The 20,884-nt window shown below is 47.8% G+C and overlaps 5 protein-coding genes across 5 annotated transcripts; 2 read left to right on the top strand and 3 right to left on the bottom strand.

Moving 5' to 3' along the window:
• Positions 1–1,747: 1,747 nt before the first annotated feature.
• Positions 1,748–3,972, bottom strand: MGYG_06860 (hypothetical protein; the record flags this gene model as incomplete). The annotated part of the gene is made up of 2 exons (XM_003170821.1): positions 1,748–3,493; positions 3,907–3,972. 2 exons carry the CDS (start codon positions 3,970–3,972, stop codon positions 1,748–1,750), a joined length of 1,812 nt encoding a protein of 603 aa, XP_003170869.1.
• Positions 3,973–8,495: 4,523 nt separating this feature from the next.
• MGYG_06859 (hypothetical protein) lies at positions 8,496–9,800 on the top strand (the record flags this gene model as incomplete). Its single annotated transcript, XM_003170820.1, has 1 exon — positions 8,496–9,800. The coding sequence occupies one exon, from the start codon at positions 8,496–8,498 to the stop codon at positions 9,798–9,800; it is 1,305 nt and encodes a 434-aa protein (XP_003170868.1).
• A 548-nt stretch (positions 9,801–10,348) lies between these two features.
• MGYG_09141 (hypothetical protein) lies at positions 10,349–11,307 on the bottom strand (the record flags this gene model as incomplete). Its single annotated transcript, XM_003170819.1, has 3 exons — positions 10,349–10,846; positions 10,984–11,015; positions 11,226–11,307. 3 exons carry the CDS (start codon positions 11,305–11,307, stop codon positions 10,349–10,351), a joined length of 612 nt encoding a protein of 203 aa, XP_003170867.1.
• A 2,806-nt stretch (positions 11,308–14,113) lies between these two features.
• On the top strand, positions 14,114–15,390 carry MGYG_06858 (CMGC protein kinase; the record flags this gene model as incomplete). The annotated part of the gene is made up of 5 exons (XM_003170818.1): positions 14,114–14,163; positions 14,259–14,584; positions 14,634–14,932; positions 14,986–15,154; positions 15,212–15,390. 5 exons carry the CDS (start codon positions 14,114–14,116, stop codon positions 15,388–15,390), a joined length of 1,023 nt encoding a protein of 340 aa, XP_003170866.1.
• Positions 15,391–16,103: 713 nt separating this feature from the next.
• MGYG_06857 (meiotically up-regulated 190 protein) lies at positions 16,104–20,234 on the bottom strand (the record flags this gene model as incomplete). The annotated part of the gene is made up of 4 exons (XM_003170817.1): positions 16,104–17,759; positions 17,823–19,316; positions 19,389–19,763; positions 19,938–20,234. 4 exons carry the CDS (start codon positions 20,232–20,234, stop codon positions 16,104–16,106), a joined length of 3,822 nt encoding a protein of 1,273 aa, XP_003170865.1.
• Positions 20,235–20,884: the final 650 nt, after the last annotated feature.

Here is a 20,884-nt window from a genome sequence, read left to right as displayed (position 1 = left end):
CCCCAATACCGAGCGTTTGATATAGGGATCAGCCACAGAGAAGAGGAAAGAGAGAGAAGCTGTTTTGTACACTGTTAGTACTTCGTCCTTCCTGGTGAAGAGTGGAAGATGTTGTTGGTGTCAAGGCCGGGCGCCCGCAAGGTCAGTTAAACGAGCGCCAGAGACACTATTAAAAACGATGACAGAAGAGACCAAGGAAAAAAACTAAGAGTGACAAGAAGTGGAACAAGAGGAAGAAGAAGATATCATATTCTTGTCAGCCTCGATGACAGTAGCAGCTGCAGAACCCGCAACAAGCTGTCTGTCTGTCTGTCCTGTCTTGTCTGCTTGACTGTCGATCACGAAGCGCTGACAGACCAACGCCTCAGCTTTCCTCTGGGCGAGCGCAAACAAGAGCTCGACAAGACCCAAGACAAGCCGATATCGACCTCTTCGACGAACGGCGACGCCTGCCGGTGGTTCGATGTTCCTTGCACGATGGAATCAACTGAGGCGCAGCTCGCTCTCGGTTGCCCTGGACCTCAATGGACCCTCGATTGTGATGCGCGGCCTTCTGATGTGGCACTGCATGACGTCCACACCCTCTTCTCACACGAAAGGCGACAGGGCAAAAGCAATTAACTCGTTAACCAGCCAGTTATACGGGCTTTGGACGTCGATGGTCGATAGCCGAGATAAGTCGGAGCAGCTGAAGATGCTTGCTCTCTCTGATAGTCAAGGATACTGATATAAGGCGTGCTGTATCCAGACAGAGACAGAGAAATTGCAGTCGGAGATGGGTAGAAACATCCAGCATCTTTCGCCCAGGATAGATCTGGCCTGATGGTTAGTTCAGGCGTCAGATTTCGGTTTCTCGACCTCATCTTTTGAGAGAGAGGTAGGCTTAAACCTCTGGAGACTGTTCGGTGAAATTATTATCATTATTATCATTATTATTCTTTATTTATTTATTTTCCTGATCTCTAGTTATTCAATTAACTAACATAAAGGCTTGCCGGACGAGCCAAGAAGGCCATAAAGATGGTGTCCAAAGGGCACCAATTTACTCCATATACAGGGTCCATTTGATTGGTGCCGTACGTCAAAACTCGGTTCCTGGACCAGCTTAAGCTAACTCTCTCGGCTGTTCACATCCTGGCTAGCGGTTCAGTCTAACCAGACGAGAGGAGGAGGAGGAGGAGGAAGCATAGCCCGCTGAAGCTCGCTGTTGAGGCTCAGATGCAGATGGAGGATTTGGTTACGAGGAACCCAGCGCATTCGATGCTGGTTCTGTCAGCCTTGTTCTTCGCTAACCAACTATTTAACCAACGAGCAGTCAGGCTGCTGCTTTTACGGACGAAAGGCTGGCTAGATACAAAACTGGGCATGAGGCTCGCCTCTTTTCACCTTCTCTTTTTTCCATTCTCTCCTCCCCATTTGGATATTATAAGAGCTTTTGGTGGACGTCTAGTTGCCGGTGTGGGTTATGCGCATGGCATGGTCCCTTTGGTCTAAGATGGATGCCTCGCTGATAGCTTATACTACTAGGTAATTACCTACTACGAAGTACTGAGAATAGGCCAATGAAAGCTTGGGATGCAATTGATGCCGTATTTCAATTTGTCTCTCCATTTATCTAGATATGGCCAAAAGAAGCAGATATACCTATTAAGAGAAAGTCAATTGCTCATTAGTTATGAGATCAAGAGATGCTTGTCAGCTATTCTATTCCATTCCATAACATCATGTATGTAGAATCCATCACCCCTCAATCAGTGATTGAATGATAAGTTTCGTGAGCCCGCAGTGCAAAGTTGGGTATAGAGGCACCGCATATCTGGCATTCGCTGCAATGTGTGCCCGTATCATTCACAGAGTCTGAGTCGCCTTCCTCTTCCCATGTCACATCACCAGCTGGCTCTTTCAATTCATTCCCGCCCGGTATGTCATTTCCCTCAAGATGGCCACCGGTATCAACATCCGTATCATATACCGTCCATTCTCGATGCACTTGGTTCTGCGATTTAAACATCTTTCCTATATCTCGACCAGCGCTGCTCTTCATTGACCCTGCACTCTCCACCATATTCGTCACGGCAACGTTGATCAAACTGATCCGCCAGCCAGACTTTTCAGGATGAAGCTTTTTGAAGGTCGGTACCAGACATTCATGGACCAGGCGTTGAGCTATGGCATCCACGCTCTCACTAAAGGAGAATATGAACTGTGGTACTGGACATGATCTTGAGATGCGGTTGTTATACAAAGACTGGTTTTGGCCGGTGCTGTTAGGAGGGACCCTGGAGCGTGTCGATAGTCGTAATGTTCGCGGGTGTGCCAGCCATCGCCTTTTCCTCCCCGATAGTTCAGGAGTCTGGTTGGTTGAGTCGTCCTTTGCTGTATCGTCATCTTCATCGCCTGTCAGGTCAGTGTGCATCCGTCTGATTAAGCTACCTGCTAGTGGAAGCAGTTCTCTCCTCACGGCATCCAGGATGTCCAGTTGGCGGAACGAGTCTTCAATGCTAATTTGTACAGGGATCATGCGGGCTGTGGCAACCTCGCTATGGTCAACACCATTAATTAGTTCCCATATCTTACTCCCAATATCCCTTGGCCATCCTCCGCCGGATAGTATCTTATCTATCATCAGAGGGCCCATTCCAGGAAATGTCCGCACAGCAGCAACAGTCACTTTATCCTCATCCCTAAGCTCTCTGTACAGCTCTAAATCATTTTCACGGCCTAGTACCGCTGCTCTTATGCAACTAGCGATCTTGAATCCAATCCCCGGGATTTTGCCTATTTCATGGTCATCCATAAATCGAGTGATATAACTATCACTCTGATCTACATCTCCTAAGGAAGGCGGTATAAGCGTCGTCTGGTTCCTTGGTTTGTGTACGTTGCCAGCTAGCTTCGAGAGAAGCTTGGAAGTAGATATCCCGACTGTGCTGGTATAGCCATGCTTCTCCTCTAGTTGCTTCCGGATATAGTTGGCCAAGTGTGAGGCGAGAATTAACCTCTGTCCAAGTTCTGAAGGTGGTGATCCACGCCACGGCTGGAAGTTGTCATCCAACGAAGGAGATGTCGGGCCACAATATACCGTTGGATCATACTCGAAACCAACAGTAAAGTCATCCCTATCCAGCAAGAAGAAAGAGTTCCTAACATTAGGCGCTAGCCACTGGAGGTTGTAATCTATCATTGAGGTAACGTCCAGAAACACCTCGTCGAATCCCAGCCTTTCAGCTTGGTCACTCCATGTGAGCGATTTCAAAAAGGAGTACAGACCCTTGGACACATCACGGAACTTGGTCAAATCCTCCCCAAGCACAATGACGACGTCGGGGCAGATCCTTTTGGCGTCTTTGATGAGCTGTAGTTTTCGCAGCCCTCTCCGCCGTGCTTCATAGTTGCAGGTCACTACGATCTGCTTCTGCTGCACAGCAAGCGGCAGAGTCTTGAGAGCAGGATTCTCGGCCTCAAAGACAGAGGCATAGAAACAATCGTAGTCCTATCTTCTTCAACATGTTAACAAGCGGTCAAAGCTGTGGTCAAAGTTGTCCGGGAACGGGGATATAAAATCTCCACGGAAAAGATATATGTCTCGGGAAAAGGAGGGAACAAATGGGGTAGGCTAGAATGCAATTTGCATCTTGCTGGGTATATAAATGGATATGCAGATATAAGATCCACCAGGCAGCATGACCGAAAAGTCTTGTTCTCGGTCCCCAGCACCCTCTTGCAGCGATGTAGAATTATGGGAACTAATATAACGTCGTGCTACCTTCTCGACCTTGGCTAAGGTGATGGATAGGTAGATGTAAACAAGACCAGACAAAGCTGAACAAAAAACGGGAACAAAGCAAAAGAGGAAGGAAGAAAAAAAGAAAAGGGAGCAAACGAAATGGCATGAGGAAGGCTGACAAAATGTAAGATGACCCTGCTATGGTCTGCCCGTGAAACCCCTTGCTTCTGCACAGTCGGCGCCATGATGTTTTCCCCGGCCTGCTCCACGACCTTGTGCCTGTTAGTTTGTCATGCCATCCCGGTTCGCACCCATGGTAAGGAGAGGAAAGCGGCCTTGAAAAAGTTCTACACACACACCAGGTCATGCATCGAATATACTTAGTTACTTGCATGCATACATACATGGCACAGCGTCACGATTGAATGGATCGACCTACTCTTACCAACTCAGTCGCGCAGACTAGTTACTTTTCCGACCTATCCTCTTCACACCCCCTTTTTGTCTCCTCCCCTTCGTCTCCTGCAGAGTGCCGAGACAGGCAGCGAGACTCGATGTGCGTCAGGTGTCTAATTTGGACCATGCCCCAGAAAGTCGATGACACCCTGCGGCGGCGAGAAAGGTATGGCGTCCCGTCCGGCTCGCAGGGAATGGAGACAACTATAAGTTGTCCACGGGCTGCCAGAAATGAAACGTCAAGACTTCCGAGAAACCTTCGAACCCACGGCGAAAGCCGAAGAACAGGGCTCTCTTACTTAAGCAGCTAAGCTCATAAGAAGGGCCCAGGGTGCAGGGGGAAGAAGACGAGCTGGATGGAGCTTCACCAAGCCGGAGTGTAAACTCGGGAGTTATATCAATCAGTCTATTGGTGAGACTTGTCAATCCGACCATCCCCTTCTCAACGGTCTACCGGAGGTTTTTTGCCTGCTTAAGTTATGGTCTGCGTGCTGCTTTCCACACACTTTTTCTCCCCACACAATCGTGACTTTCGTGCTGCATTCCCATAACCATTGTTACTCCATAATCCGTAGAACATACCTAGTTAAGTGGCCCGGAAATGAAGACCAGTCGAAATCATGATCACGTCCCAACGGCTGGCTACTGCTGAACATCCACTTTCAGGCAAGGAGTTTCAGTCTCTCACGTCGTTGCTTTGGGCCGAGATTAAGGTCAGGACAAATACTAATAATATCACTCACTATCGTGGGGCCATGAGAAAATGGGAAAGTCTCGATCGCCCCGCCCTAGTTGTTGATCTGCTCCCAAAAGGCAAAGGAGGGGGTTGAAATTGTAAACAGCCATCCATGCGAAAACCAGTGGCCAGTAGCGTCAAATGAAAAGCCGTTCTTCATATGATCGACGGCTATGCTGTGCACAAAGTGGAGATTTGGCATTGCATAGCATATATAAGTTCTGCTATTATTATTAATTTTTCCGTTTCGAATTCCATCTCATCAAAATGGTCATTCCATTGCTTGCTCCACCCATACAGGACGATATTGTCACTGGCAATAGATGATAGATGCACAATGATGCATAAGAGGGCAAGGGATAGAGCCGAAGAACACCCTCGGCGTATTAGCAATGAGATAGCTGTGCCGAAGAAGGGCGGACACGCATGGGATTTCGCCATAATGATGACCGAGGGGTTGCTACTGAATGATATCATTGTCATTTATATACTCCATATTAATAGCCAATTCTAGGGTTATTAAATATATATAGCAAATGACTCGAAAGCAACATAGGGAGGGATTTACTTGTTTTGCCACAGCCACCAGCCGGAATTGACACTTAGATTTATGCATATAATGGATCCTGGTAGTCTGTACTCCGTAGAGGGAATTTGTTTACCGCTTCTTACATTATATTATCTCTCTTTCACAAGGGGTGGAAAAACAGACCAGGCGGGGTGTCGTTCTAGAGACAAGGACAGCGCATCTCTTTTCCAAGTCAGGGTAGCCATGCCAACTCTAGACAACAGACTTGCCTAAACAGCAGACTTGCTTGCACATACTCTGAGTGAACACGTAGAAAGACGCTGTTGATATAGACAGAAACGAACGTGGTAAGAGGATCAGAAGATGGGATAAAACTCGCGGGAGACTCAATTTTTTGGTGTAATGCAATATTTGACATTGAGAATTCCCTGATTGGGACAACGCACAGACTACTCTTTGAGTGTTATTTTTTCTTGCTTCGACGACAAGAAAAACTAACACCAACACCAACATCGCACAGCGCCAGTCGCATATCATCATCAGCCATAAATAGATGGCCATACATTGGATCACCGTCATGTCACTGCTGCAGGGCTTTAATTAGAGGTGGATGAGTCCCTTACGCCATCCTGGGCGACTCCCGGTCCCGTAAGTGCTTATTTCCAGGCGTCCGAGTGGACATGACTGAGGTGTGATCCTAGAGGAAGAGCAAACGAACTGCACAAAGAAATGAAGGAGAATATATTGTGGTCTGCAGAATGATGCCCTTGCTTTTTCCGTCGGAGGAAATAGCAGTTCAGACATGGGTGAGATTTAGGTGTATATCTCACAGCATTATGCTCTCTCGTGCGGCGGATACAGATCTTCTCCCATGACAGGCTGCTTTATCCCATTGGTAAGTTAAGCCGTGGAGAGACTCCGAGAGACCAAGGGACTTGTCACCCCCGACCAAGAAGATGGATGCACACACGCTGCATATAAGTACGGGAAAATTATATACTTATATGCAGAGAGCGGGGGAGAGAAAGGATAAATGAAAAGGCAACAGGCTTTGGCTCAAGACCTTTACCTGATAGGGCCTCTTGGTCCGCGAAGTTAACGCACCTGTCACACATCCTGGCCCTTGGCCAGATTGGGGAGGAACCACACCATAACTCTTTTGACGTGATGGTCATCTCAAGGCCCCAGATGAGTTAGAACTTCCTCTCTATGCAAAGGCCATGAAGCTCTCGGTTGTTCGGAAGATATCATGGACCGGCAAAGACAAGTAGAATAAGATGGGAAAGAGGGAAAAAGAAACGGGTGGCGTTTTGCACGTCTCCTGTTACAGATGACGCTCTCTGCGTTCTGACAGCATTGCCCGTGCTGGCTGCCCTTCTTGATGACGTACTGATTTTGAGGAGAACCAATTCGAACAAATCTCAGTACAGAGTAGAGAGTGATGAGTGCCTGCACATGGGGGAGCCATCCCTTTCTCGACACCCGTTTTTTTTCTGAGGAATGTCGTAACTCGAGTGGATGGGAACGGATCGCCCCGCTCTGTACCACCTTCCCGCGAGCCTTTCTGTTGCCAGGCTTCCCCCAAAAAATCACTTCAACCCGTCGTCTCAGAATCAGAATCAGACACGGCAGTTAATTTATTCTCACACAGAGCGAGGGCAAAGAAAATGATTCCTGAAATTCCTGGGCATGCACGGGGGTCTGGAGCGTTAATAGCAGGGGACGGAGTATGTACGTATATGGGTAAGGGCTCTCCCTCGTATTGACGCAACAGAGTCTGGAGTTCGTATTTTGCAAGGATGGGAACCGCTGGTGGCTACCCAACATGGTGGAAGAGGTGGTATCTCTCAAGAAGGATCGGAGAAGGATAACCTCGTCTCGTATCATGAGAGCATATCTCGTTTACTTATATTGTATTTCCTCTCGTCTTTTGACATCAATGTGCTAATAGTGGATTTTCACAGATACACTGGCGTTGTGTTACAGGAAATCAGCAATCTTCTCCTCACTCCATCAATAGGGCCACGGCAGCCAATGAGCAAGGCCTTGAAACGCTGGCCTAAAAAAAGGGATACCTCCACAAGTGGTGCCGATATATAAATAGGCAGCGCGTGGTGGCTCCGCTAGCGATCGCCATGATTCGTTGAGAGACCAGCGCTCCCCTTGCCTTCGATTGGCGGATAGGTGCGCCTTCACCAGGACCGGCCCCTGTCCCTGCCCCAGTGCCTTTCCGTCTGTGAGGGCGCTTCGCACTTCTCTTCTCACACTTTCTCTGTCTATTTCCATCTTGGACGTTTATTTTTAAATTTTTACTTTATCAACTGAAAATTAAAATGAAGACGAAAAAGAAAAAGAAAAGAAATTCCGAGATGATGGAGATCGGGATTCCTGTTCTCTCTCTTACATAGCATGTTCATTTGACGGTGAGAGGCCGTTCTGCTATCGCCCTGTAACCTGCATTTTATTAACACTTGCTTCTGCTTCTTCAACCTCCCGCTGTTTTTTTCTCTCTTCCCTTTCCCTTGCTCCTCCTTCCCTTCCCTCCTCACCTCGCAACCTACCCTCTCCACCAGGAGTCCCCTACCCTGCCACGCTCTGATCGTCGCCTAGGCAGGATCGAAACAATTATTGATTTCGACACCTCAATGAAGCTCCCACAAGAATAGAAATTTACCCGCCACCAGATATTCGCCATCTCTCACGATGCATGGGTCCACTCGAACTGGCATTATCATAGATTGTTTCCCCTGTCGCTATATCAACACTTACCTCGCGTACTTCACGGACAACTTCCAACTCATGACAGCACTTTTGTTCTAACTGTGTCCTTACCATATCCGGATCCCCCCGTTGCAGGAAGCGAACTTCCTTGGGCGGTCTATTTTTGTCCTGTTTTTTTTTTCGCCTCTCGCGTGGTCTCAAGGCCGGGTCGGTCGGACTTTGGAGTCTTCTCCTGTATTCAATATTCTTTTTTTGGCTTCCTCCTCGTTGGGCTATTTGAATTATAACATCCGCCCTCTCCCAGATTAGCCATGATCACTATACCAATGGCTAGTGGGAAGCCCATCAATCTCACATCAGTGGAACCTGAAGCCACCTCTCCTGGCAGAAGTAGTTCTCCAGCGCTCTCCTCATCATCCTCATCATACTCTTCTACCGCCCTCTCGCCGGCGTCCTTCTCTTCATCTCATTCTTCCGCAACCGCATACTCGCCTGTAATCTCACCTTCAGAAGATTACCACCGGCCTCCTACTAATATGCTGAAAGTTGCTACCCAACCAGCGGTATACCCAACCGTGCCGACAATAGCTCCGCCTCTAACACCCATTGCGCCCATCCGGAGCCAACTTGGTCCCAACATCAACAAGAGACCAAAGCTATCTCTCCAAACCTCCTGTGTCCCTGTCACCTTTGGCAAATCATCAACTGCACTGTCGCTAGCTGTTTCGAGTAACAGTTGCCAATCTCCTACCAACAGGAACACTTTCAAAAACGCCTACGAAACATTTCACCGTGTCAACTCACCAATATGTCGTTCCCCTCTAAGAGATCCCATAAGGAATCGTCAGCGTGCGCCTTCTTCGCCTGCAAAGGCCGGACCAGTCCGGACAGCAGAGCCTCCCTATAAGCTTCCCAAGGGCATCCGAGGAATTCTACGAAACTCACCCATCCCCTCTCCAGCTCAGGGTGTGGAACAACAAATCCGAAGCCCAGAAGCGACGATGTCGACTCCATCTACAAAACGAGTGAAATATCGGTATCCACTTGATGAAGTAATAAAAACAGTCAAGTTTACCGCCAAACACTCTGACATTGAATCGACAAATGCCTCCAGAACGAGTTCCTCGCTCGACACGTACTCGTATACTTCGTCTGAGGAAGATTCAGACTCCAGCGACTCTGCATCCGGAGGGTCGACTCCTTCAGAAGATGAGTCAGAGAATGTAGCAAAATCACCCAAGAGAACAAGGAAGCAGGCCCGGTCAAAACACAAGACCTTTCGCAGCGAGAGACAAATACTTGCAGCCGGCGTCCGAGACGGCCTACTGCCTTCTCGGGAAGACAGCTTACCTCCACAAACACCTATACACCAACGCACAGTCCAGCGGGAATGGCGGTGGACTCTGGGCCCGATCCAAGATGGCTATGTTCAGTCTTCGAGTCCCCCAAGCTCAGACCTTGCAACACCTCCTGCAGATTCATCATACGATGCACCTTCAACGCCACATATCGAGAAGAGGAATAGCGAAACCCCGCTAGCATTTGCGAACATGACGCCTCCTCCATCTCAAGGTTCCGGGATCTGTTCTAGCCCAGTTGTCAAGCCAGGCTCCTTAAGGCTGACATGTTAAAAGACTGAAACCATCTCCTCGTCGAATACTCCGTACCGTTACTCAATAACGATGCCAACGAACGTGACGACTGCATACATACCATTCTCCCTACATATACATATATTTATCTAACCTTCCGGATTGGCTACTTCTTTCCATTCTCGTTTACTTCTTAGCTACTCTGCTTGGGAGAGGCACTTTCACCTCAGTGCCCTCGAAACATAACACCCATTTGCTTGTTTTCATTGCTGTTCTTTGGCGGGAGTCTGGGAGCAAAAAAGAAGCTTTGGCTTGTATACCCATGTAGCGTTTCTCTTTCCAATACCAAACACTTTACTTACATTTTCAATAGCTGGACATATTGAGAATAAAGGCTATATCTACCTTACTTTTAATCAAACACACGCATGACGTTATCATGTACATTCTTAAAAAAAAAGAGTTGTGTATATATATAGAAAGGAGGAGACAGTACAAAAAAGAAAAGAAATATAGATAACAAAGTAACAGTTAACAGTTCGCCTGACTCGGTCGTCTCGTATCCATCCACGGCCATCAAACCTCTCTTACCGCCAACCTTCCTCACTCCGACTTGGGCTACGATTCGGCCCCGATGGCGCTCGTATCGTTCCCCCATCACGTCTTCTTAAGTATTCTCCGATGTGGCTGCTCGAAGTTCTACGAGAGTTCTTTGCCTGAAGCATAAAAAGGGAGGTGGGGATTCTGGCTATATATCCTTCTTTCGGTGTAGCTGCTTTGTCTTTCCAGCACCAACACCAAACGTCGACGTCAACAGAATCAGCCACCCAGCCAACAAACACGAAAGCACCGGGACAGCCAACATTGACCTTTTCGTGGCATCTGATGTGTCCCACTGGCCCGGACAGGATGTACCACGGCCATCTCCCTTTGGTCTCCGGGCAACCAATGGCGGATGTTCGCCGACACCCTTCGACGTGTTGGATCACCCCCCAGGAATTGCTTATGTGCATCTCACTTGCCCATCTTGACGATGCAAGGACAGGGGACGAATGAGATATCACATCCATAGCTATCTGACCGCCCTATGCCCGACGCATGCAAGCTGTTGGATGAGCGTAGACGTGTGTACAGAGTACAACGGTTCTGACTTCTAAGTTATCCCTGCGTACATCTAGCCGCTGACCAGTCACTCCACCCTGCTGAGCTAGTCCTCTGTCACATTTCTAAGAATAGCAGCCAGTTGTACAACCGCTTATTTAACCGTTAGTAAGTTCTTTGAAATTCTACGCCGTCCTTCTGGAGTTATCTTATCGACTGACGGCTACTGCAAGATCGTGAGAATGGATCTGAGTCTTCATGCTTAATAGCCAACTATACTCCGTACATACAGGGTAGTTACACTCCGCGGTAACCCAGGGCTCCGAGGGTGTCCTTATCTGGTTCTTCCTTGATACCCCAAACCTAGCCCAGTTGCGGCGTTCTCTGAATCGCCTTCTAACGGAGTTGATCCGCCGGATTCTTGATCTTGAATTCTTAGAGCCATGATACCAATGGTCTTATCGAGCGACTTTTAACCCGACTAATTACCGATCCTATCGGTCAATGACTCGGGAATTGCGCTTGGCGGAAAAAGAAGGATATCTAGCCCCCCCGAACCAACTTCTTCGAAGTTCATCAGTTTTTCCAAGGTTGAAATATCTTGCCGTCAAGTCCTACATCCAAGCTAGGCATGGCTTTGGCAATTTTTCACTTTGCCTGCCGAATAACCAAAGCGCTCCTTACTCGAATTCCGACAAGGTGTCGTTGTCGAACTGGCCGTGTCTGACGTAACGTATAGTCTGGAATGCCTTTAACTGAAGAGTGAGTTATCTTTCGATAACGCCAGACCACCCCCTCTTTCTTCTCAATTGTAAGCTTTATGAGGACTTGTAGCCTAGGCGATTCCCGCATCAGGCTTACCAGCTGCCCAAAGCCATCGTCCTTTTGGGGAAATCTTGATATACATATTTCACTTTGATGCCGCCTTAACCTAGGTGTGGACCAGCCTTTGGGTATTGAATAAGGAATATAGTAAGAAAAGGGTTGACCGACGTTTTCCCCCCAGAAATCACGGCGCAAACGGCGTTAATGCCGTTGCAAAGTGCGTTGGTGATGTTTGCCTAAGTCATCGTATTAAGTAAATCAACTTGTGATTCTATGGAAAACTGTCGAGGACGTCGTCTAAGGATATTGATGGCGCGCCTGATGGCTATATAAACTCGAAAAGCCATTGGGTCTTCACCCAGCCTAGTCTCTCATGCAGAAGAGATTCGACAGCAAGATGGGTTGAACCGCGTTTTAACGTCGTTGGATGACACCTTGAAGCTATCATACTCAATACCCGCGTCTGTGCTTTCTAGGTTCTTTGACGAAAGTGCTGCTAGTTGCTCGAGCCCTTCTGAAGCCAATGATTTGGTATTGCAGGTTCATTTTCATTTCTTCTTCTTCAATGAACATTTCCAGCTGTCTAGCTACGATTTCATGGGCCTTTCCATAGGAAACTCCATCTCATGGGCCATTTCTCATGGTGGGATACGTTTTGAACATACTGTGGATATATGCCATTCAACCGAAAGAGAGATAGTACTAGCTGGTTACCTATGTCGTAACCCCATTTTGCCGCTCTGTCCGTGGGGGGTGAGATACAATATAGCCATAAGAACTGTCTGGTCAGGTAACTTAGTATACTTGGGCGGCGGTGATCAGCTCGGCAGCGAGGAATGTTCAACATCGTGGCGGTCGAGATAGGACTTGAGAATGATGCGGGCAGGCAGTTAGTTGTTAAGAGAAATAAGTTGATCTTTCAAGTTTAGGCACAGATTTATAGTCATCGACTGGCTAGCTGAGTCACTTGGAAGACAGTGGCATACGGATAGACAGAGGTGGACAAGTGAGTATACAGCAGCAGGTGGAGTTGAATAAGGAGAAATGCCAGAATAGCGAAGCCAACACGCATACCATCCCTCAAAACGACCGAGTGAATATCTTGTAGAAGGCAAATAGATATTAACAGCCTATGACGTCATTATTTAGTTAAGCATCGGCGGCCTGGGCCGTTGCTAACTTCAAGTCTCTTCATCTACGAGGAGGTGTATGTCATCCAGGTCGCCATGGCACAGTGCGCAGTGTTTAGCTAAACTGTCCCTGGGCCAGCACACGTTTGACTGGTTCGCCGAGGAGCTCAATCGTAAAGGGATCACACTGGAGGAGTGGCTGGCGGATGCTCCCCAAAGAACCGAGCGGCCTCAGTGCTGACTGCTCCAGTTTCGTTTAATTTTTACACCATCATGAGGTGAAGCCTGTATCATCTTCACCCCCCCTGCTGTTGCTCATATATTTGGCAGCTAGCTACTCCATACGGTTGACCTGACCATCAGGCCTAGAGCTGACTGGGCTTACTTGTTTTTTAGCCGAGACGAAGCCCAGGTCGCCTCGCTTTTCTACTGGGAATAGAAGATAGGATCCTTCTACTCCTTCAGTATGATTCTAGCCCTGAGAGCTGCAAATAGACCAACTGACTGATATTGACTCGTGATAGTGTAACGTTTCAGCCTTCTGCTACACGAGCAGGGACAGGGACAGGGAGGTGTCTCTGTTAGTTAAAGATAAGCGCCTCCCTACGCCATGCAAGGCCAGGGATCGAGATATCGAACATCGCCTTAGGAATCAAAAAAAAAAAAAAAAAAAAAAAAACGGCTGAGAGTCAAAGCAGAATTTGCCGCCACGGGCTGAAACGCCTTAACTGGCTTTAAATATGCTCCATAACAGCTACTCCAGATTGCAGACTGTCTGTGCTGGGTGGGCCGTCATTTAGTTATTTGCAGACGGACGGCTCAAGTTCCTTCTTTAGGCCGAATAACAGCCGACGGTCAATGGAGATGCCAAAAGAAAAGACAGCAGAGAGCGGAAAGACGTTGATAGCTAACTTTCTTGGTACTCATTAGGCACAGATTCCTATCTCGTATCAGCTAAAGTACCGTGAGTCCATATCCACCTCTTTCATTACTCCTTGCCTTTGCCCGTGCGATAGTTAGCGGCCATGCTACTAAAATTAAAGGTGGTAGAAAATAAAAGGAGAGCGGTAAAACCTTAAGTAGGAAATGTAGTAAGTAGAGAGAGGCTTAAGAAGAAAAATTTAGGGAGAGGCCCAGGGAGAGGCCTAAAAGGAAGTTTAGGGGACAAGGAGAGAGAAAGCGCCATAGTTGGCCAGTGGCTGGGGCCGAACGGGCCGTCAGGTCTTAGTTAGCGGCGCTTAGTGAGTTTTGAAGGAGCTCTTCCGCCTGAGATGATAGAAAGACAGTCAGTCAGTCATGCCATCCGTTGGAGACGAAGGGGACTGGGCTTCGGGTCCTCATCGACGGTCTGGCTAGCTCGAGATCTTATGTATTCATATTGCCTACGGAGTACAACCACTTAACTAGCGGTGTCTAGCTAACAATAGATCTTTATCTCTAGAGAACATCAGTATGTTACGCTCAAGCTCTATGTAAATAGCTCTGCGTTCCACCGTGAGCTTCCGGTTTATGACCACCTCTCGAAATATACGACAGTCAAACACCGGGGGCGAGAGAATATTCGCCAACTACTTGGCTCCTTTAAGATAACTGGCCCTGGTGGCAAACACATGGTTCTTGTACACCAAGTTGCACAAATGAGTTTACGTGACATTAGGTTAGTCTTCATGCCTAATGGATTTGATCCAGAGTTTGTGAAGGGTGCTATTATTGAGCTTCTCACGGTACTGGACTTCCTACACACCCATGCCAATATCGTCCACACAGGTAGGTTCCCTTTGTGACTTCTTGTACGGCTGTATACTGACGGCTATAGATGTACACTCTGGAAATATGCTGTTAGGTGTGTATGATAATAATATCCTGCGAGCTCTAGAGGATGCGGAATTTAAAGCTCCCACCCCTCGCAAACTTGTGTCAGAATCTAGGACCATATATTTCTCCCGGATAAGAAAGCCACGAGAAGGCCCAATGCTTCTAGCCGACTTTGGCGAGGCTAGGATTGGCTCTGGGCCGCATGCTGGCGATGTCATGCCTCTCCAGTATCGGGCTCCAGAGGTATTACTATACAGGGGATGGAGCTATCCTATTGATATATGGAGTGTCGGCTTGACGGTATGTTTTGACCACCCAAACAATATATCACCCTAGCTAAACCCTCTGCAAAGGCATGGGACATGCTTGAGAAGAAATTACTGTTTACAGCAAAAGACAAAGATGGCGATGTATATGACGCTGCTCACTTTGCACAGCTAATCGCTGCACTTGGCCCACCACCACCTGAGTTCTTAGCTAGAAACCCGGAGAAAAAGGCTGACTTCTGGGATGAAAATGGTAGTTAACTAGTTACTCTCTCCAATAAATCGGTATATAAATGGCTAACTATATTTATAGGTAAATGGCTTGATCTTGCACCCATCCCGGAAAATCGGACGATGGAAGCCCTCGAGACTCGGTTGGAGGGCAAAGAGCAAGAAATGTTCTTACGATTCATCCGGCGGGCCCTGACTTGGTTGCCTGAAGAGAGAGCTACGGCTAAGGAGCTTCTCGAAGACCCTTGGTTGACGGATTAGGGCATTGCTTCACAATCCTAGAAGCAGAGGCTGATATACGTTGTATACTAGTGTTCTTAATTATGTACATCGTGCCTAAAATCTATACAGACGTCTTGCTAGGTAGGCGAATAAGAACTGGGCTTCGCTACTGTGCAAAGAAGACTGTTTTTCCTTCTTAATAGTAATATCTAAGGTAGCTAACTTAACTAACGCTTTGATGCATCTCTTCGGGTAGGCTAGCTTGTCAGCAGGCATCTTTTCGAGAGCGGTGGAGAGAATACGAGACGGGAAGTCTGGACATTCTATTTATAGAATTTGGACGTATACAAGCTGGATGAGAAGTTGATAACCGTCTCTCTCTCTCTCTCTCTCTCACCGTCCAGCTTCCCAGCTAATCGGGATTTGGTCTGTTCACCGTTTATCCCAAGCGTAGAGACCGCAGGCGTAAGATTGAAAAAAAGTATATGACCGTGCGCGAGTATCTATTTACTTCTACTTGATAACGGTCATGAACAACTCCTACTCAGTTAGTGCTGATAGCAATAGCACTAAGCCGAACTGCCAACCAGAGAAAAATGAAAAATTTGTATACATTATGATATACGATCGATCTGGGATAACATGCAGACGCCCCGTAAACAAGTTAAGGAACGTGCAGAGCTGAGCAAAAAGACCCTTAGTCGGTGTAAAGAAGCAAAAGAGGACCCTAGCATCTCCGACTCGAAACCAGTTCAGCCAACTTCGGTTCGAATATCTGGTTCCCTGCCGGTCATGTCGCCCATTAACTTGTCCTTCACCTTCTTCATCGCAAAGGTAGCTTCGTGTTTGACGAAGGCAGCATTACGGGCTGGGCGCCATTGCATCACGCCACGATGCTTTCGCCATTCGCTTCGTCGGTTTTCCTTATTGCCAATTCGCTCCCTTCTCTCTTCCGTCGTTTCGTGGCTTGACTCCGAGAGGACCCCTTCCACCAGTGCACCATCCACGTTGTTGTTGTCACTGCCATTGGTGTTGCCATTGCCATCGCCGTAGTTACTTTCCCAGTCGTCATCTAGATCATATTGATCAGAAGGCATAGCTCCACCGGTGGCCTCAGCTCTGGCTGCATCACTATCTCCGAGGGGTCTATCAGCATCTTCAGCGGCAGGGCCATTGGTGTGGTCTCCCCTTTGGGTGTTGTTGTCGTTTTCGGGCATGCCATCCCCACCCATGATCATGGGTCCTGGGACGGCTCCGTTTGAATTTGTATTTGCAGTGGTATTTGCATTTGCATTGGTATTTGTATTTGCGCTCCCTGCGGTTGTCGGACGAGATCGATCCCTGCGTTGGGTCTCGTGTAGGTCTTGAGATGCATCTCCCTCAATACGAGAGCTGGCGTTTCCCGTCATCGACTTTCGGATAACATCGTCAATTGAAGATATGTCGCTATCTTTAGATCTCGGCCTCCGAAGTTTGGCGTTGGCCTGACGGAGGATATCCCGTTCCTGGACCAGGGATATCTCATGCAACCTCTGCACCGTTGGCGGAACTTCAGATTGAATATCCCCTCGTACGCCTTCAGATACACTTGCCTCCCAAGTCTCAAACGCCTCTCTAGAATCATTGTTGTTGACAAGCTTCTCATGGCTCAGATGGAAGCCAGGGGTGAAGCGGCAGCTGAACTGCATTCGCCCAACCATCTCAAGGTCCTCCAGCCCAGGACTTTTCTTTGCTTTTTCCCAGTTCTCTTCCGTCATGTAGTTCTGAACTAGTCGTGCGGAATTCTTAGCCGTCCAGATAGGTATGTCGACGGGCGTTTCTTCGTTGTCAACTAGATTCTGGAGCCACACGAGGGCGTTGGCGGTGCCTGAGCTATGTTGAACCTCGAAAATAATCGCAGACCGGTAACGGTGTTTAGTAGGCAATACGACTTCCTCCTTCAAGTCTGATGTGAGGTCGAAGAAGCCTCCATTTTCTTCTATAGAATCTGGATTCCATGCAGAACGGGGTATCGAAACATTTACTCCACTGGTTCTGATCTTCATCTTGCCACGAGAGGCACAGTTTTTCAATGTTATCCTGCTCGATGTGATGTTGAAGGTACCGACATCATATCCAAGTAGCTGGGGTGGGAGCCTAAGCTCGACACTTCGGAACAAAAGAGAAATCCGAATGCGCCCAAAGCCAATACCTCCATCTAACGGATACCATCTAGTGACCTGAGAGCTGGCCTGGAAGATATCTGAAAGCTTGAGAGGCACAATACCTAGGATTGGATCATGCTCTCTGTTCCTTTGATCACGGACGGCGACAGTGACCATGGCTGATCTCCAATCTCGAACGAACTTCTCCGTTCCAGCATTGAATATAGGTTTACTAGATACTGCCTTGGCCCGAGTGCGGAATATCTATGACACAACAGTCGTTAGATTATCTGATATCACATCCAAGTGGGACAGTTTACTACTTACCGGTTCATCATTCAAGTGGATGGTGCAGTAGCTAGTTGGGAATTGCTTCCCTTCTTCCCCAGTACTCTCTCCATATGACCTAGCAGCATCATATTCGTTACCTTTACGGTTTTTGAGAGTTCCTTTGATATCCTGAACTTGTAGGTTAACAACCTGGTGGATGACTACCGTGCATATACCACTTGGCCAGAGAGGATCGGGCGGGGTGCAGGTAACTGCCTCCGCGTCATCAACGGGCTCAGGAACATTCCCTTTCTCGTCTTGGAGAGCGGGATGGTCCTTGAATTCCGCGGGAAGCTTTTCATCTTTGCCGTCAGTACGAAGAGCGTGCCGGAAATGTGGCTTGCGGAAGTATCCGACTTCCCAGTGTAGTTCTCCTGGCATCTCAGTTCCTGCATCCATACCCTGAAGCTTAGAAGTAATAGGGAACATTTTTCCAGGGTGCTGAAGCAAATTTTGCATAGACAGCTCGACCTTACCGACGATGTCGTCGGCAGTACTCCTGTCGGAATCCCATAATTCAACACTAAGCTTTTCATCGGCCTTGATAAGCTCAGGGGTAACAAGGAGAGCGGCAGACTCCTCCCACTCTGGGTTGAGATCGTCGCAAATAACTCTTGTACAATACATTGGCTTCCCATACTTTGAGAATGAGAGGTTAATGTAAGGGTCGCTGCCACCACCTTTGCTACCTCTCTTGTCTTGCTTGCTCAAACCATTGGCACGATGGATCCTCACCCAGAAAACGCCCAGTGCGCTGGTATCCTTCTGGATATCATCCCCTCCAAGAATCATGCCAAGATCAATTGACATTGACTTTGGTGCTACATACATGCCCATCGCGGCTTTAATGGCGTAGTTGACGAAGTTGGATATCAACGGGAGGTTCAAGATGTTTATACCTCGTTTGACCATGGGAGTGCAGCCGGCTCGAATATGTGGCATCCCCATTAAGCTGAATGTCAAACTCTTCGCAAATGGCGCTTCAGGGCTAAGCTGCAAACGAAGCCTGACGGTGCCAACGAGCTCTGTCAATTCAACGAAAATAGGAAAAGGGACCCCGAATAACCCCTTTACTCCAAGGTAGAAAACCACCATCATATGCATGTTTTGTGCTTTAGCGGATGTGCTTCCGCTAGATGGTTTGGCATGGTATGCAAATGAGCATTCAAGATTATAAGGTTGGCCGCCTTCTTCTTCAGCGGCAGCTTGCTGTTCGTCTTTGTTTTCCCGATTATAAGAGCGCAACCCTTGTATCAAATCTGAACACTGGCCATCAGGCAATGATCTCAAGCTGATTACACGCAAGGGATTCGATCCTTGGTCTATTTCAGCTATCCGGACATTCTCGATTATGCCCGGTAACGACGCATGCATAACATCCTCGATTGTATCAGCAACGCTGGCAAACATTTCCGGGTTGACCAAGCCCCAAAATATCTCAACGAACGAATTCAACCATTCTGCGGACTCCGGTATGAGATTTGCAGTCGCCTAGTCACAGTGTCAATACTACCTTTTGACAGATAGGACTAAGGAATTCTATAAAGAGTGGGTTTAACGTACTGTCTGTCCACGAAGCTTTTCGGAATGCCATTCAAAAGTCCGGCCTCGACGGATAACATCATATGTCCAGAACCATACGCCTGTTGCAACGCAACAGGCAAGCGGGAAAATCCATTTCAATTCACCTCCTGCGAAGCGGCCAGCAACCAAAATGGAACCGAAAATAACTGAGCATAAGACGCCGGCTCTTTTCTCCAATATTTTGAACATAGGCTCATAGCTGATTGAAGGTGTTGGGTGGAATAGAATATTGGTTCTTTCCCCATGGATGGGCACATCGCTTGTAGTTCCAGCCGCAATTGGCTCCGGTGGAGATACTATATCCTGACTATGTTTATACTCCTCCAGCGATTGTGATGGTTTGGTTTGAACAGACTAAAATCCAGGTTAGAGTGGATGATATTGGATATATATATTCCAAGGAGTTATGCTTACGGTTGGCAACCCAAGGTTCGCATTAGGAACAGACAACTAGTACCATGCTCTCGTCAGTATACCAAAAAACTTCTCTTTGGCTACCCGTGGATACAAAAGGGGGTAAAAGCTTACCTGGGGTTCTCTGACAGCTTTCATAAATTCCTTATCTACATCGTCGATTTCCACTTCTGTGCCAGTTGTTGGATCAGTCACTACCCGGCTCTTAGATTTAGACTTGGGCACAGGCTTCCTATGAGGAGCAGATGTTCCTGGATGTTTTTTCGGCGGCGCGTTTTTCTTTTGCGCCTCCTCATCAATTTGCTTATCTCGGTCTGCCTTTCCAGCATCTAATTCAGCAATGAATTGCTGTACAGTCGGGACCGGATTAGCCTCGCTCCAGTAGCCGCCAGGCTTCTTTTGAGTCGTCATTGTAAGAGGATTCCCTGTGCTCGATGGATCATTTGAGGTAGATTTCCCTCGATCTTTTCTCGTTCAAAATACACAGAAGCAATGAACGATAGCAATTGAGTCAATGGAAGGCCTTTAAGAATAGACAGATCCTGCTGAAAGCACAGTTTCTCGTCAACTCCATTTAAGCAGCCCTTATATAGGTATAAGGGCATTCAGATCCCTGATATTGATACTCGATGGAAGACTCCCGGGCTCTGACGTCATACGTGGCAAGCCAATGCCTTTCGTGTTATCCATAGGTCAGACAAACGACTGGGGTTGGTATTACTGGGCAGAACTGTAGGTGCCGCAGCTGGCGGATCCAGAAAATGGCCAGAATAAGGAGGCCACTGACTTGGCTCCAAAACCTGGCAGGGAGGCCTCGCGTCCATACGCACTATGAAGTAATCCCTCCCACACTAGACTTCCTGTGAGATTGATCGACATTGTTGTAATCAGATTGCGTGTGGCGGTACATCTTAGATGATGTTATATCGGAGCTATATACTATTGAGATCAGTAAAACGTTTCTTATCGGGTTATTTTCCATGTGAAGATATCCCCCTTTTCCGTTCTTCTGCTATCAACGTTTAACTGTATCGCGCCTGGCGGCTCAAATGGTTAACGGA

This window comes from Nannizzia gypsea, genomic scaffold (assembly GCF_000150975.2).
Source record: "Nannizzia gypsea CBS 118893 supercont1.6 genomic scaffold, whole genome shotgun sequence".
Lineage (NCBI taxonomy): Eukaryota > Fungi > Ascomycota > Eurotiomycetes > Onygenales > Arthrodermataceae > Nannizzia > Nannizzia gypsea.
This window is presented reverse-complemented; position numbering and strand designations above follow the sequence as displayed.